At 38.4% G+C, this 18995-nt stretch overlaps 1 protein-coding gene and 1 pseudogene across 1 annotated transcript; both read left to right on the plus strand.

The window, feature by feature from the left end:
* The first annotated feature begins 1833 nt into the window (after positions 1 to 1833).
* LOC101601321 (olfactory receptor 14C36-like) lies at positions 1834 to 2756 on the plus strand. Its single transcript, XM_004658116.2, is given in 2 exon segments — positions 1834 to 1921; positions 1924 to 2756. Coding segments are annotated over 2 exon segments (921 nt in total).
* A 13746-nt stretch (positions 2757 to 16502) lies between these two features.
* LOC101601622 lies at positions 16503 to 17405 on the plus strand (annotated as a pseudogene).
* Positions 17406 to 18995: the final 1590 nt, after the last annotated feature.

An 18995-nucleotide genomic window follows, 5' to 3' on the forward strand; every position in this document is an offset into this window, starting at 1 on the left:
GTAGGCTGATTTGTTTGTGGCAGAATAAAACAAGACTTGGAAAATGGTATACATTAAACAGGACTTTAGTTGCGTATGTCACATGTTCACTAATCAGACTGAATCAGAGCCTAATCCTTTTGGGGGCTGGTATTGTATATTTACTGAGCATATAAAGAATGTTAGTGATCAGCTTCAATGCTTGTTAAATTGTACTTGATACCAAAATTCTTCCCCACCACAATGATTAAATTATTACCCCCTTTTCAAGAAAATTTTACAAATGTTTTAGGGTATAAAGCATCCTATAAGTTCAGTAATTTAGGTAGTAAGTGTCATAACTAAGACATAAACTAATGGAATAAAGTTGCAAGTACTGAGCACTTCTCCATAGCAAAAATTGTAATTGACATTGGTTTTGTACCTAATAGAGAAATAGCAGGATGTTCATATAAAAATGTAATTTAAGAGATGAATAAAACATTTATATATTAAAGATGTTTCTCATTTGCAGTGATCCATCAGTTCACAGTACTAACTCTAAGTTTTGTAGGACCACAGACCAAAAACTACCAGTCAAGTTCCAAAGATTCACATGGTCTCATGGAAGCTTTCTTTCCCAAGGCTTGAGTATGATATCCAAACTAGCCAAGGTAAGGACATTTCCCCTAACAATTTATGACTCCATCATTTCAGGAATTAATGTGAATATGTGTGTAAGACAAAATTATTCTTTAAAGTAAGAAAATTTCCCAAGCCTACTTTTCTTGTATTTGGATGTTATGTCAAGATCAGCTTTGTAGGAATTTGTGGAAACTTTGAGCCACAGTGTTCTTGCTTGAGAACAATCAGAAATAATACACTGGAAACATGAAAATATGCAAACAACAGTGCATTAACCAAACTTGGAGTCTAAGTATTAAAAACAGTTGTGGATAGCATCATACTTGGATTGGCCCAAAGACACATGTATTTGACCACACACTAAGCCAGTGGTTGCTGCATATATGTTATGTATATTGTATATAAATATATAAATATATGCATATTGTCGATAAAGTCCACATATCCAAACACTTGGTTTTCACTAATGGTGTTTATAACCCATAATATGGGTGGGCTTCACTCAAAATATTCAAAGAGATTAACCAAAAATGAATTGCTATGGGAAGAAATTCTGCTTCAAGCATCCAGACTTAATAATGTATAGGTTTCCAGACTATGGGTCTATTTGGCAGTCCTCAGACACACTGAGTAAACAAATTTTTTAAATTTTCCTTGTCCCCCACATATCACCTTCTCTTTTTTGTCCTGTCCTCTGTCTCATTATGTCTATCTCTTTCACTTTCACTCTCTTTCCCTCCTTCCTTTCCCCTACATGTATGCATATATGTAGGATGAGTATAAACAGACTATAAATGCATGTTATAAAACATAGATACATATATGTAATAATAATTATATATATACACATTTTAAACAGTTTACTTCCTACATTTGCCTAGACATTCCTGACTAATACAGATAATTTATTTGTAAGAGAAATTTGTCATACACTAATCAACTTACTCTTTCTTATGATACATTAGTATGAAAACTGAGTAACTGCTAAAATCATACCATAAAATTAGATGGACTGTGCCACTTTCTTTAGCACCTGTCTATAATAAGCAGTAAGCATGGTAACATGTATGTAGACTGTACAAATACTTGAGTTTTCACACCTAAAGTCCAATGGTACAGAACAGAATTAAAACCATGAAAGAAAACATTGATTACTTTTATCAATTGTTTTATGTTTTCTTTTTCTCTTTCTCTGCTTTTCTTTTCCAGATCAATCAGCATTTTCAAAACATGGCCAATTCTACTCAGGTGACTGTGTTTCTCCTGGAGTTTTTTGCTGAGTCATGGGAGCTCAGGCTCCTGCTCAGCATGTTGTTCCTGCCACCCTGCTGGGAAACCTCCTCATCATCCTGGCCACCACCCTGGATCAGAACCTGCACACACCCATGTACTTCTTCCTCAGGAATCTGTCCATCTTAGACATGTGCTACATTTCTGTCACTGTCCCCAATGCCTGTGTCAACTCTCTCACTGACAACAGGGTCATCTCTATGTCAGGTTGTGCAACCCAGATCTTTATGATCTTTTTTTGTGCATGTGTGGAGATTCTGTTTCTCACTGTAATGGCTCACGACCGCTATGTGGCCATCTGCCAGCCCCTCCTCTACCCTGTGATCATGAACCACCAATTTTGTGTTCAGATGACACTGGCTTCTGTACTTGTCAGTCTTTTCATTACAAGTGCACAGACAGGCAACACATTCCAGCTGTCCTTCTGTCAGTTTAATGTGGTCTCTAAGTTCTTCTGTGATTTGCCTTCACTGTTGAGGCTTTCCTGCTCAGACACCTTTAGCAACAAACTCTTAATTCTTCTCACAGCCATAGGACTTGGTGGTAGCTGCTTTACCTTCATTACCATATCATATGCTCACATATTTTCAACTGTGCTGAAGTTTCCTGTCAAAGAGCGAGGAAAGGCCTTTTCCACCTGTGTCCCTCACATTGCCGTGGTGTCTATGTTTCTTAGTTCTGGTGCCTATGTGTACCTCAAAACTCAGGGAGTCTCTGAAGTGGTTCAGGACATGGTTCCTTCTATATTTTATAGCATTGTTCCTCCGTTCGTCAATCCTATCATCTACAGTTTTAGAAACAAACAGATAAAGGAAGCTGTGAGGAAAATAGTACTAAAAAGGTTTTACTTAAGAAAGTTATAAGGATCATTTGTAGATTTATCCTGGGATGTCACTAAATGAGATTTTCACTTTAAAAATGCACCCCTTGGGCTGGAGACATGGCTTAGCGGTTAAGCGCTTGCCTGTGAAGCCTAAAGACCCCAGTTAGTGGCTCAATTCTCCAGGACCCACGTTAGCCAGATGCACAAGGGGGCACAAGCATCTGGAGTTCGTTTGCAGTGGCTGAAGGCCCTGGAGTGCACATTCTCTCCCTCTCTCTTTCTCTTTGCCTCTTTATCTCTCTTTCACGCTCAAATAAATAAAAATAAATAAAATATTTTAAAAATGCAACCCTTTTCTGCAATTTATGTTGACATCACCAAAATCATGTATTGACATCTGAGTGGTAAAGATTGTAACCATTTCTGTATTGCTGTCAGTTATTACTTTGAAACTGAATAAATATTTTGAACTTATTAATGTATTTGTATATCTTTATTGAGCACATTTTGTTTAATTTGATACAGGTATTCAGTGCCTCAATTATGAAATTAGAGTAGTAATCATTTTTATCACTTTACACATTTTTTACATTTTTGAGTAATTCTGTAGCATTTATATACCTCAGTGAATATCACTAAACATATATGTAGGGAATTATTTTAGAGTAATTATATTTATAATTCATCAAGTATTTATCAAATTTGATGAGTTTATAAAGAATTCCTTGATCAATCAAATGTAGAGTGATTAATAGGACCACCCTTGTTATTGATTCAATGCAATGGAAAATTTAGATATAAGTAATATGGTACTTTGGAACCAAGTATGTCTAAAAACAAGGTAACATAAAATAATTATCCAACTAGCACTTATATCTCAATCTATTTGGAATATGAAAATGTATATCTTCAAAAGAAGTAGTTATAAAATTGTGACAAAATACTACAAGCCTTAAATTTGTCCAGCCAGGCCAAATGAGCTAATGGGTACAATAGTGACATGTGTGATATGGGAGAAACCAATAGCTCTCTTATTGGACTGGAGGCCTCCTCCAAGGAAGGGCAAACAGCCCTGATACTGAAAACCTACAACAGGGGTAGTCATGAGCCCTAGGGGTGTAATGTCTGCTGGTGTCTGGCTAAATGTATATACTATGCTCACCAAACTGCCCAGTAATCACTTCTCTTAATGTTCATACCCATCCATGTATTAATGTAACTCTCAGTTTTGGTTAAAGAAGGTTGTCTTTTCAGATGGCAATGACCTTGGGATGGTCTTTGATCCATTTGGACTTGAGTGTAGTACATGGCGACATGTGTGGATCAAGTTTCAATTTCCTGCACATGGTTATCCAGTTTATCCAGCACCATTTGTTGAAGATGCTGCCTTTTTTCCAGCCTATATTGTTAGGGCCTTTGTCAAATATCAAGTAGCTATAGTTGCTTGACCCAAAGTCAGGGTCCTCAAGTCTATTCAATTGGTCTATACTTCTGTTTTTAATTTAATAGCATGTTGTTTTTATTACTATGGCTTTGTAATATAGCTTTAGATCAGGTATGGTGATGCCTCCAGAGGTATTTCTTTTGCTGAGGGTATGTTTGGATATGCGAGGCCTTCTGCCTTTCCATATGAAATTTGTAGGGATTTTAACTGGAATCACATTAAATCTATATATTGCCTTTGGTAGGATTGCCATCTTCACAATGTTAATTCTGCCTATCCAGGAGCATAGGAGGTCTTTCCATTTTCTCAAGTCCTCCTCATTTTCTTTTTTGAGTGTTTTTATGTTTTCATTGTATAGATCTTTCACTTCCTTGATTAATGTTATTCCAAGGGTTTTTGTTTTGTTGTTGTTGTTGTTGTTGCTATTGAAAATGGGACCATGTCCCTTATTTCTTTCTCTGCATCTTTGTCATTTGCATATAGAAAGGCCACTGATTTTTGTACATTGATTTTGTATCCTGCTACTTTGCTATAGGAGTTAATCGCCTTCAGGAGTTTGGGATGGAGTCTCTTGGGTCTGTTACATATATAATCATGTCATCAGTGAATAGAGGTAACCTAACTTCTTCTTTTCCAAATTGTATCCCTTTTATTTCCTTCTCCTGTATTATTGCTTGAGCTAGGACTTCCAGTTATATTGAAAAAAAAAAAAAAAAAAAAAACAGAGGTGAGAGAGATCAACCCTGTCTTGTTCCTGATCTTAATGGGAATTCCTCCAGTCTCTCTCCATTAAGTATTATTTGGGCCTTAGGAGCTTTGTATATTGCCTTTGTTATGTTAAGATATGAACCAACCATGCCAATTCTCTCCAATATTTTGATCATGAAGTGATGTTTTATCTTGTCAAAGTCCTTTTCTGCATCTATCGAAATGATCATGTGGTTTTTATGTTTAACCTTTTTACGTGGTGTATTACATTGACAGATATCTGTATGTTGAACCACCCCTGTGTTCCCAGGATGAATCCTACTTGGTCAGGGTGGATAATACTTTTGATGTGTTGTTGGATTCAGTTTGAGAGGATTTTGTTCAGGATCTTTGCATGTAAGTTTATCAGGGAAATAGGCCAGTAGTTTTCTTTTCTTGTGGCATCTCTGCCTGGTTTTGGAATTAGGGTGATACTAGCTTCATAAAAGGAGTTGGGTAGCTTTCCCTGTTCTCCAATTGTGTGGCACAGTTTGAGGAATACCGGTTTGAGTTCTTTCATGAAGGTTTGATAGAATTCAGCTGAGAAGCCATCTGGTCCTGGACTCTTCTTTTTAGGGAGCTTTTTTTATTATTATTACTTTTTCAATCTCAATGAGTGTGATAGGTTTGTTTAGGAGATTAATCTGCTCTGAACTTAGCTTTGATAGATGGTATGCACCCAGGAATTTATCCATCTCTTCCACATTATCCAGTTTTGTGGAGTAGAGGTTTGTGAAATAAGTCCTGATGATTCTTTGGGCCAAGATGGCGACCACCTAGCTGTGCTGCTGATACCGGGGAAAGAAAGGCAAGGCATTAAGAGTTCACTGGGTCTTTTAGGGGAAAGCAATCTCCAATAGATTGCCAGTTGGAGGGCACAGAAGGGGGAAATACATGGAATTGCTGATTCCCTCGCAGGTGGGTAGCCCACCCCTCCCCCCAAGTAGCCCTCATATCCATGGAGCCACTGCACGCCCATTGATCCCTGCGTGTGGAAGCTTATGGTGCTCCGCCCACTCGCCCACTTACTGCTCTGCTGCTGCAGGCTCAGTGAGTCCCGGCAAAACAGGGAATCGCTGATTCCCTCCCAGGCGGGTAGCCTACCCCACCCCCCAACAGCTACTGTATCCACAGCACCCAGTGCAGCAATCAATCCCTGCGTGTGGAAGCTTAGGCTGCTCTGCCCACTCGCTCACTTACTGCTCCTGCCACCAGACATTCAGTGAATCCAGGCTCATAGCAACTGCCACAGAAGCTCAGACTGTGTCTGTCGATTGCGCCAGCTGAGGTGCCATCCCCTACCTGTCTGCCTCATTGACCATCCTCCATTGTCCTGTGGCAGGGGAGCACAGACTGCTTCTGGGTTCCAGTGTTCCCATGCCAGAGTTTGGTCTACTTTAGTGCTTGGTGCCTCAGTGTCCCTTCTAGCTCAAACGCAGGCAGCTTTGGTGGATTAGTGATTGCGACATCAGGCATCCTTGGCGCCCTGGCCAGGCAGTAGATCAGGCGGCTTTAGCAAGTGAGAGCCAAAGCCCAGGCTGCTTGGCAACTGCCTCAGGCTGCCTCAGATTCCCACTGTGCTTGAGCCCAGGCTGATACACCCACTTATGTGCCCATACACTGTGATGGGCAGACCGTAGCATAAAAGAATGAAAAATCAAATGCAAGAAAATCCAGGTAGATCACCCAGTCCTACAATGAACATCTCTAATCAAAACATAGAAGAGTCATTAGGATCAGAACACCAAAATTAAGCTATGAGCAATGCAACCTAGCTGCTTTCTTGACTTTGTCTTTGTGATCTATGTTTAGAGTCTTAATGATAATAGGACCTGGAGAATTTCTCTTTTGGTACAGTCTATTTGCATTTCTGCTAGCTCCTTGTAGCTTGATGGGACTTTCTTTTGAGAGAGTGGGAAAGTTTTCTTTGATAATTTTGTTGAATAAGTTCTCCATGACTTTGGTCTGAATTTCTTCCTCTTCTGGTATTCCCACGATGCAAATGTTGGGATGCTTAAGGGTAACCCACAATTTCCTCATGTTCTGCTCACAAAAGTTTTTGAGCTTTTTGAAACTTTTGGACTCATGAACTGTTTCTTCTGTTTTGTCTTCCTGTTCTGAGTTTCTATCCTCCACATGGCTGACTCTGTTCTTGAGAGCTTCTATAGAGCTTTGGGCTTGTTCAATTTGCTTTGTATTTCCTATTGCTTTTTTATGTATAGTTTCCATCCCTCTGTAGAGTTCCCTTTTCATGTCATTTTCTGATTTTCTTAATGCTTCTTGGAATTTATCCTTAGATGTTTTATGTCTTTATTGAGCTTAGTCATGTTATTGAGTTGTTCTCCTCTTCCTCCTCCTCCTCCTCCTCTTCCTTCTCCTCCTTCTTCTTTTTCTTTCTCTCCTTCAGGTCATTTAACTGCCTTTGGAACCCTTCCTGGTTCTTTTCTATTAGGTCTAATCTGGAGCAGACAGCTTTCATACAATTATTGGCCCTTTGTTGAATTTCTGCAAGTTATGCTATTTGCTTGGCCAGGGTTGCATATCTTGTATCTTCATTTTGGGGTTCTGGTCCTAGTGTCTCTTCTATGTTTTCATTAGAGACATCCATTGTGGGACTGGGCAGTTTGATTTCTCTCTCTCTCTCTCTCCCTCTTTTTTTCTTTTTCTTCGAGGTAGGGACTGACTCGGGTCCAGGCTGACTTGGAATTAACTATGTAATCTCAGGTGGCCTCTAATTCCCAGCGATCCTCCTACCTCTGCCTCCCAAGTGCTGGGATTAAAGGCATGCACCACCACACCTGGCTTGATTTTTCATTTTATTGCGTTTTGTGCTGTGGTTTGCCCATGACAGTGGCTCAGAATGCCTGGGGAAAGGATGCTAGCCTGTTGGACTCAATCCGTGATCAGGGTGGGAGGGGCAGTGGCAAATGGGACTGCATTTGTGGGCAGGTGGAGTTCAGAAAGCCTAGGGCAGGGATGCTACCCTGCTGGTCTGGGTCTGCATACAGGTGTGGGAAGGGTGGTGGTGAGTGGGACTGTGTTTCCATGTTCGTGGATCTCAGAAAGCCTAGGGTGAGGACAGTAGCCAGCTGGCTTGGGTCCATGGTCAGAGGGGCCAGTGAGTGGGAGGGTGTTTCCAGCATACATGGATCTCAGAAAGCCTAGGGTGGGGATGCTAACCAGCTGGCTTGGGTCTACTCAGCCTGCAGTTAGTGCAGGAGGAACCTGTGCCTGGGAGTGTGGCTAAGCTGGCTGCTTGAAGGGATTGGTGGACTGGTGGGCTACCTGAGAGTGTGGGAATCAATGGGTTCTCTTCTTTGCTTCCCTGCATCCTCCCACTGGACATCTACTAGAATCAGCATATTCCTAAGTACCCTAATGAAACTTAAGGGTCTTGCCTTTCCTTCCCTGTGAGGTGAGGCAAGGTTAGGCAGGTGCCATCTTGAATGGAAGCCCCCTAATGAGTCAATTTTAACCTTGAGATCTAGTTAGAAAGGTTGACAAATAGAGGAACTTAACTAACTTGGTTGGGTACTCTAAATTCAGTTTTTCATAATCATTATCATGACCAGATTAACATCAATAAGTTCAAGTTTTAAGTTTACAACCTGAACACAATAGTAACCTGCTACCAGCCAGGGCCTTTTTTTGTTAGTCTGATGTAAGTCCTAGGCTAATAGTCATTTTATATCTCAAGAAGTCTGGAATCTGATTAAGTACTTTGTCTTTAACTTTCTGTTTAAGCTTACTCATATCTTCATTTACGTACTTCACTCATATCTTCATCTACATACTTCTACTTTACAATCTATGTAACAACTCTGTGACAATCTTTTTCATCAAACATTTAATATCCAACATTTAAAGTTTTTTTCCAGCTTATAACTGCCAATGAGAACTTTCACTGTCCTTATCATAAGACTTTTAATAAAGGGCATTTTGAAATAACTTTTTTATAAAAGAGTAGACTAGATTTGATTTATATTAGTTATCTAGAATAAATATGTAGATTTTATCATTTATTGATTTTGGAACTTTGTTTCTTATAACTTTCTTGAAACACCTTTATAAAAAATTTGAAAACATATTCAAACATTAGAATATTTAGAAATTTTTTTTTACAAACTTAGTATTGAGTAGTTCTAAATTTAAGCAAATTTTGAGGCTGTTGTTTGTTAATAGTTTCATAGAAGCATAGAAAGATAAACTAAATATAAAACAGTTACACATTTCTTATAAGAAGTTCCCATATGTTCATAGTGACTTGTCAATCACCCATCATCATGCTGGGAAAGGATCCTAAGATTTTCCGTGCTTGTAGCTCCCTGGCTCTGCAAGGCAGGGGTGCTAAGAAAGAGCCATTGTATTTTTTCTTCCTAAATTCCAGGGAGAGTTTTTGACCTTCCTCAGGGCTACAAGGCAGCTTTCTGATACTGCCATTTTACAACTCTTTAAAGAGTAGGAGAATCTTGTATCTTTTCTTGCCTATGATCTTAATTACTTTCAGTGTTTCTTTTGGGGGACCCCCAGCAGTCAAAGTTGGCTATGCCATCTAGTACAGTGGGCTTGGTGTAGAACAATCCCCACAATGACAACTGCTCAGAACAGAAATCATTCTGAAGCCTGAGGGCTGTGAGCTACATAAATACTCATACACACACATTCATTTGAAGTGAAATTTTCATATAGACTCTAGACAACAATTTCCTCTTTACACACTCATTCATTCATTCATTAGCTGTGTATTATATTCTCGTTTTAAGTTTGTATTCTATTTACAACTTCAGAGATTAAAACCAAACCTTGTTACTAGGCAGGGGTCAGAAGAAGCTGAAGGAACTGAAGGAGCCAGAGGAACTGTTGGGGCAAGGTCACCTGTGGCATCCCATCTGGGTTAAAAGCATAGGGTAAGGACAAGTATGGGGGAGGGGTTGAGTGAGAGTGCATTCCCGAGACCTTGGCTAGAGGGACCTGGTGAGAAGAGCAGGTAGAGATAAGGCCATGCCCACAGAATGAAAAATAAAAGTTTGAATATAGGGTATTTCAGACCACTGGCAGAAGTCTTTTAAATCAGTGAGAATTTGGAAATCAGAAGTACAATTCTCAGGCCATTTGGACTCATTGTTCAGCTTATGTTGTGGCCAGGCAGAGTTCATCCAAGAGTCGTAAAGGCTTTAAGTTCTTAGGGAGACAGGGAAAGAACAACATCTGGGAGAGAGAAAGGAATCAGGGCTTATGCAGGGTTTACACAGAGCACCAATATGACCCCTGGCCTGTCAGGGTGAACAGGGCCTTAACTTCCCACACGGGCAGAGGCCGTGCAGGTCACAACTGTTTTCTTTTAGCCTGTTAGTGGGTGAGGTGGGTGACTATGCTCCTGATGGCGAAAGAGGCTGGTGTTGAAAGATGAGACCTCAGGAGGGACAGGGAGGAGGACAGTGTCCTGAGATGGTGCCACCTAACCTTAAGGTGCCCCTTAGGGTACAGCAGACCAGAGAGCAAAGGACCTGAGGTGTCAATGCTTCTTTTTCAAGACCTTGGGTTGGAACCCAATAGAGGCAGAGGGGTATAACCTGGCATGCCAGCACAGCTTTCATGAGGAGGGATTAAACCCAAGAGTAGACCAACCCGAGAGGGACACTTACTGAGAAGGAAGAAGGAGACGGGGAAGCAACGAAAGGAAGGTTGAATCGCAGTGGATGTGAAAGCCAGTACCAGGCAGAGATGGTCTGAAGCTGTCAGAGGGTCAATGGCAGTTAGGTGGTTTGGTTAGGGAAAAGGAGGTCTGGCTGCCAAGATGGCAACAGGGAGCCTCCTATCCAAGTCACGAGCACCAGATATAAGGTTCTGGAGAGACTGAGACTAGGCAAACCACTCTGAGGCAAAGATGAAAGGTTTTATTCAGGAAAAGCATGAGCTGTCAGGACTTTGTACTTTGAAATAACTTATATTTATTAAATATTTGTTAAATATGGATAACTTTTTACATAGAAATACAAGAAAGCAAAACAAGTGAAGCAAAAGGGTTACAAAATGAATTTACCATACAGACATATATGAATATATATGATCCACACGTGTATGCACAATGTAATTAAAATCTTACAAATGTAAAATTTGAAAGTAGTTTTGGATGCAGACTAACCTTTTTTAAAAAAAATGTTTATTTTTATTTATTTATTTGGGAGCAAGAGCTACAGAAAGAGAGAGAGAGAGAGAGAAAGAGAATGGGCACACCAGGGCTTCCAGCCATTGCATATGAACTCCAGACACGTGTGCCCCCTTTTGCATCTGGCTAATGTGGGTCCTGGGGAATCGAGCCTCGAACCAGGGTCCTTAGGCTTCATAGGCAAATGCTTAACCACTAAGCCATCTCTCCAGTCCCAGACTATCTTTTTACCAGTCTTTTCAAGGTATTCTCCTAACTAAACCTCTAAAATATTGCTTTACGACTTTTGAAATATCTATTTTTATAGAGAACATATATTTTAAAATATTGAACACATAATACAACTTATATCAGAAAAGAGAATAAATTTGGTTTCAAATATCTTGACTGTTATCATAAAACTGACATTAAAATCTTTTAATATTTTTAAGAAATCAAAATAATAGGATATAAAATAAATTCTTCAAGTCATTTAGGATTATGAAATTATTACTCAGAAGCAGTAGCTTGTCTCCTATTCTAAATAATTGACCAGAATCTTTTCACCATATTTCTAAAGAAGACCTAAACTAAATTTATCAGAGATAGAAAGACTAAGTGGATATATATGGAAATATGTTACACTGTACGAAGCATAAGTACTAACATTATCCTGGAAGACAATTTCTGATTCCATAATTAGTTGACATTCTTATTATATTGGGAGCTTGGTCTTACAGGAGATTTCTCTATGTAATATGTTACTACTACAGAGTAAATTGCACACATATCTCTGGATTATCACTTAAAGTCTTAATATGCTGTACACGAAATATTGTGATTCCTGTGTGTGGGTTACTGGCTGTCAATATCCGAAAATATAAATATGGAGCCTCTGGTGGTACATGCAGGACTTTAGGATCTGTTTATTTTCTTATTTTTTCAGTACCTATAATATCAAAGTTTTAATATGTGCTCATTTTAATATACATCGTTTTATAATCAACAGATGATTATTGATTTTTAAAGAGAGCCATTAGCAACTTTTTAAAAATGCCAATTTCACAGTGGGGACATATAAGCTCCTTCATTTCCAACTTACTGACTCAGAGAGGAGTGTGTGTGGATTGGCTTGCTGAATTAACATCATTTCTAATATTTGGAAATGCCTAAGGATCCCTTATTCTTTTTTGTTTGTTTGTTTTTGCAGTAGGGTCTCATTGTAACCCAGGTAGATCTAGAATTCACTATGGTAGTCTCAGACTGAACTTGAATTCATGATGATCATTCTCCCTGCCTCCCAGGTGCTGAGATTAAAAGAGTATGCCACCGTGACTCCGTTTCTTTTATAATCTTAATCTTTCTTTGTTCATGTTTTTAACCATGCCATATACTTTTACTTTTAAAAAAGCTTCCAGGACTGGAGAGATGACTCCACAGTAGAGGGGCTTGCCAGTAAAAAAAAAAAAAAAAAAAAAAAAAAAAAAAAGCTTCCATATTTGTTCTATTATTTAATCTCATGATGTTTTAGTGCAGAGTTAATATGAACTTTTCATAATCAAACTATTCTAGTAAAAAGTCCCTCACCCACACTGAACCTAATTAAACTAACTGGGTCACACACACACATACAATAAAAATGAGAATAATTTGCAATTTTATTTACATGAATTAGAACTTATTTTTCATTAGTTCATCAATTGTACTAATCTTTACAAAATTTTATCATTTTTAGATTGATAATAATTCTATTTAGTTTCATGCTTTTGATCTAACATTTATGCTCTTTATTTCTAATCTGGGCACAATATATATCTTTGCTTTGGTTTACTTACTATAAAAATTTAGGTTTTCATTTGAAATATTTATTATTTAATTATGACTGTCTATGGAGAGATTGCTCAGTGGTTAAGACATTTGCTTACAAAGCCAATGACCTGGGTTCAATTCTTTGGGTTCAGTTCCCTACTACCCACATAAACTCATATGCAGAAAGTGGTGCATACCTCTGGAATTTGTTGGCAATTCCAAGAAGACCTGGCATGCCCTTTCATTTTCTTTCTTTCTTTTCTTTCCTTCCTTCCTTCCTTCCTTCCTTCCTTCCTTCCTTCCTTCTTCCTTCCTTTCACTTCTTTTCTTCCTTCCTTCCTTCATTTTTTCTCTCTTCCTTTCTCTATCCTTGTAGATAAATAATTTTTTAAATATTTTATCTATTTATTCATTTGACAAGGAAAGAGGGGGAGAGAGAGAGAATGGCGTGTCAGGGCCTCCAGCCACTGCAAACAAATTCGAGACACGTGCACCCCTTTGTTCATCTTGCTAATGTGGGTCTTGGGGAATCAAACCTGGGTCCTTTGGCTTTGCAGGCAAATGCCTTAACTGCTAAGCCATCGCTCCAGCCCCAAAATATTTTTAAGAAGGTGTTATAATAGCATTTAAAGTGACAGTATCCTATTTTTAATTTCATATAAAACTTTTCACTTTAATACCCTTACACTTTATGTGAAGTATTTTAGAATTTACCTTTTAATTATGCATAAGAAAGTATGCAAATATGTTAGCATCCTATAATTTTTCTAATTGTGAATTATATAATGACTTAAACAAATAAAAAATAATGGAATAAAGTTGCAAATATTGAAGGCTCCACAACAAAAATTGTTATTGACTTGGATTTACAACCCGATGGAGAAATAGAAGTATGTTCATGACTAAAAATGTGGTTTCTAAGACAGATAACACATGTGGATGTTAAAGATGTTAATTGTTTACTATGATAGATCAGTCAACAGTAATAACTATAGGTTTTCTGATACTATAAACAAAAATTTTACAAAATATGTCACAGTAAAATTTCAAACATGCACAAGCTCATGTTGAAGATTTTCTCCAAAGGCTTATTATGCCTTCACCAGGGTCTTTAAAATCTGTTATGGTCAGACTATTTCCCTAAACCATTGCTGAGTTTATCTTTTCAATAGTTACCAAGGATATACATACTTGACAAAATTATACTTTACAGATACAAAATACATAAGCTTAGCCTCATCCTACTCTTGTTACGTTTGGATGTTATGTCCATACCACCTTGGCAGAAATACTTGAAAACTGAAAACACAGTATCTGTGCTTATCTTGAGAACAATCAGAACCAATTCAGGGAAGCCTGAAGATATGCATATCACAGTTAGACCATGGCAGAACAGTCTCCATTGTGTATTAACCTTAACCAAATTTGCAGTCAAGCTGGGTGTGGTGGCACACGCCTTTAATCCCAGCACTTGGGAGGCAGAGGTAGGAGGATTGCCATGAGTTTGAGGCCATCCTGAGACTACATAGTGAATTCCAGTTCAGCCTGAGCTAGAGTGAAACCCTACCTAGGAAAACCAAAGAAAAACCAACCAACCAAACAAACAAACAAAAAAATTGCAGTCAAACTCCTTAAACCTTCAAAGTTGTCAGGTCATAGATAGCATGATATTTATTATTTATTATTAGATATGAACTTGGCCTGACCTTTATTTTACCACACATTAAGCTAGGAGTTGCTGCTGTGTAAAATGTAAATAAGAGTCCAGACACTTGACTTTAGGTGATGGAAATTATGTATCATAGTACCACTGGGCTCATCCAACATGTTCAAATAGTTTAAGATCAAAACCCAAGATTTCCATGAGAAGAAATTGTTTCCAACATTCAGGCTTAATTATGTACAGATCATGTTTTTTGGCATCCCACTATCACTTTTACTCTTTTATTATTATTAGCAACATATTTTGTATGGATACAACATGTGTTGGTTCCTTCTTTTCCCTCATCCCTGCCCCCATTCCTTTGGGGATGCTCCTCAGTGTGGTTGCAGGTATTCCCCATGGGGTTGTGGGAGCAGCAGTCAGTTGTTTTCTGGGGGCGGGGGGAGCAGGGAATTCCTCTAAATAACATCCCAGCCTGTGGCTTTTACAATCTTTCCACCCCCCTTCCACAAAATTCCCTGAGCATGGTGGGTGAGTTTTAAGTCTACTTCAGTGATGAGCTCGTAGGAGCATCTGGGTCTCTGCTTTGGTAAATGTTGAGTATCCTCAGGGTCGGTCTCCTACACTGTGGTACTGATTATCAGGTTCACCATAGAAGAGTCACTCTTTTGCTTGTCTGTCCAATTCCTCTGTGGTTTCTGCTGGAGCTTGGCTGAAGTGGGAGGGGAGTTTATCTCCTCTGGTCTCACTACCCTTCTGAAAAAGAACAGATTCTCCAACAGAGAGTGAAGTCAGCATAGTTTAAATGGGATAAATATTGCTAATTTATGGTGAATTTGATATGTGTAACCCCTCTTTTAGCCAAAGACAAGTGAGAGCTTGACACTGGAGAACATAATTTTTGTTTCCATAGGATTCTGATCTGGTTCCCAATTCCAGATATAGGTTCTTTTACACTGAGCTGATCTCTCAGCCTATCAGAACACTATTGGTTATCCACCAAGGCTGTGTGCCATTACTGCACTGGTGTTTATATCCTGTGAAGGTGTTTGCCTTTAGGTAACTTAGACCTCTGGTTGCTCAGATCATTGTTAGCCACTTTCTCCCAGAAGCTCATTTAGTGCCTTCCAGCACTAGATGGGCTTACTGTCTGGGGACTGGCTGTCTTCCAGATTCCAGCCATGTCTCTCAATGTTTCTGTGTTGGCAGAATATGGTATCTTCAGCAATAAGGTCTTACCTTTTGCCTCAGGTGGGTGATCAAGGGCTTTGATAGAAACCTGTCTTGTTTTGCAGACATTGTAGGGCTCTCTGATGAACAGCTATAGGTTTGCAGTCTACTGGTCTACTCTGCTATTCTTAGACACACTGGGGGAACAAATTTCTTAAATTATCCTTCCTCCGCACACATTTCCCTCTTTTCTGTCTGGTCCTCTGTCTCATTATGTCTATCTCTATCAATTTCATTCTCTTTGCCTTTCCCATACATCTATGCATATATGAAAGATTAACATAATCAAAGGCTATGAGGACATATTTTGTTGAAATAGATACATATATGTAACATAATTACAGATAAACACATTTTAAATGTTTCATGTATTGCATTTCTCTAGAAATTTCTGAAAGATACAGATAATTTACTTGTAAGAGGAACTTGGATACAATGATCAATTTACTCTTCACTAAAGTAATACAGGTCATGAGATGGAAACTGAGTTATAGTGCTGACATCAAACCATAAAATGCATAAAATTACTTGGACTGCCCCACCATCTTAGCACCTGTCTATGTAACAACTGAGCATCGTAAAATACATGCAGAACAAAAAATATAGATACTTCATTTTTGGCACATAAAGGTTAGTTGTGTAATGTAGACTTAAATACAATGAAGAAAACTTTGGTCATTTTATTAATGGTTTTGTTTTTTCTTTTGTTGTTTTTCTATTCCAGATCAACCAGCATTTTCAGGACATGGACAATTCTACTCAGGTGACTGAGTTTCTCCTGCAGTTTTTGGCTGAGTCATGGGAGCTCAGGCTCCTGCTCAGCATGTTGTTCCTGCTGATGTACCTGGCCACCCTGCTGGGGAACCTCCTCATCATCCTGGCCACCACCCTGGATCAGAACCTGCACACGCCCATGTACTTCTTCCTCAGGAATCTGTCCATCTTAGACATGTGCTACATTTCTGTCACTGTCCCCAATGCCTGTGTCAACTCTCTCACTGACAACAGGGTCATCTCTATGTCAGGTTGTGCAACCCAGATCTTTATGTTCTTTTTTTGTGCATGTGTGGAGATTCTGTTTCTCACTGTAATGGCTCACGACCGCTATGTGGCCATCTGCCAGCCCCTCCTCTACCCTGTGATCATGAGTCACCAATTCAGTGTTCAGATGACACTGGCTTCTGTACTTGGCAGTCTTGTCATTGCAAGTGCACACACGAGCAGGACATTCCAACTGTCCTTCTGTCAGTCACTTCTTCTCACAGCCATAGGACTTACTGGTAGCTGCTTTTTGTTCATTGCCATATCATATGTTTACATATTTTCTACTGTGTTGAAATTTCCAGTCAAAGAAGAGTGAGGAAAGGCTTTTTCCACCTGTGTCCCTCACATTGCTGTGGTGTCTATGTTTCTTAGTTCTGGTGCCTATGTGTATCTGAAACCTCCAGGAGTCTCTGAAGTGGTTCAGGACATGGTTCTTTCTGTATTTTATACCATTGTTCCTCCATTCTTAAATTCTATCATCTACAGTTTTAGAAACAAACATAAAAGAAGCCCTGAGAAGTATAATTTTAAGAAGCTTTTATTCAATAAAGTTACAAAGATCAGTGTGAATTCATCTGGGATGCGAATGAGATTCAAACTTTAAAAATGCACTCCTTTTCTGAGATTTGTTTGTTACACTGGCAACTCCAATGTCATCCTATTGAGACCTTAGTGGTAAACATTGTAACTGTTTTCTATCATTTATCATATTGGAATTGAGTAGCTTTTAAAAGTTAATTATTAATGTTAATTTGTATAGCTCTTTTGAGTACATGGTTGCAATTAAAATTATTTTATTATTTTTTGGCCAAGAGATATATAGAGAGAGGCAGAGAATGGGTGCACCAGGGCCTCATGGCTCTGTACACCAACTCCAGACTCATGCACAACTTTGTACATCTATATTTATGTGGCTACTGGGGAATCAAACTCAGGTTGTCAAGCTTTCCAAATAAGTACCTTAACATGTTGACCATCCCCTAGCTAATATTGTGACAAGTTGATAGATGTATACAATGCATAATTATGAAATTAGGGTAGCTATCATTTATATCACTTTAGACATATTTTGATTTTTTAAGGATTTTGTAGCATATGCATCCTTTTGAATAGCTGTGACTAAACATTTGTTGCAAATAATAATTTTAAAATAATTATATTTATTACCCATCATATAATTTTGAAGGTTGACAGTTTCAATAGGGATACTTTGATAAGTCAAATAGTAGAGATTTATAGATCCATATTTATTATTCAATACAATGTAAAATTTTGATGTAAATTTTATGGTGCTTTGGAATTAAATATTTCTAAAAGTCAGGTCATGTAAAATTTATAGTGCATCAACCTATCCTCATATTTCAATCAACCTGGAACACACAAAAATGCATATCCTCAAAAGGAAAAGGAAAATAGTGCCTTTAAGATAGTTACCTTTCCTACTTGACTGACTTCATTTGCATTTAACTACTCTATGCTGAATTCCCCCCCCCCCCCCGCCCACCCTTTTTGAGGAAAAGACAAACTCCTGGTTAGAGTTCTGTTTTCTTTTGTTTTGCGTCTCCAGTTTATTTCTCATGTATTTTTTAAATAAAATGCCAAGTCCAGTGACTATAAAAAGATGACATTATTGGATACGTATTGTATATGTTCATTGTGGACCCATGTGAGCTCTTCAGTTTACTCCATCTATTTGACTGTAACTATTCTTCATGATGTGTTAGCTAAAATTTGTGTAATAGGTTAGCTAGTAGTCACTACACAATCTTCCCAATACGCACAAGAATTTGTGTCAAAGTAACTTCAAACAATATGCAAGATTCTGCCTTTGAAGAAATTTTGGTATAACAAAATTAGAACCAATTCACCTAAAATCTTAAATTATAGGGAGGGAGAGATTGCTAAGTGGTTAAGCACTTGCCTGTAAAGCCTAATAACCTAGGTTTAATTCTCCAGTATTCATGTAAAGCAGATGTACAATGCGGCACATGCATCTGGAGTTCATTTGCAGTAGCAGAAGACCTGTCTCTCTTTCTTTCTCTCTCTCTTCTCTTTCTTTCTCTCTCTCAAATAAACAAATAAAAATATTTTTTAAAATCTTAAATTATGCTGCATAAAACAATTTGAAGAGACAGATTTTTCCACATGTTTAAAAGTTAGTAAATAATCAAGGAATTTGATGCTTAATAAAATG

This window comes from Jaculus jaculus, chromosome 3 (assembly GCF_020740685.1).
Source record: "Jaculus jaculus isolate mJacJac1 chromosome 3, mJacJac1.mat.Y.cur, whole genome shotgun sequence".
In the NCBI taxonomy this organism is placed as follows: Eukaryota; Metazoa; Chordata; class Mammalia; order Rodentia; family Dipodidae; genus Jaculus; species Jaculus jaculus.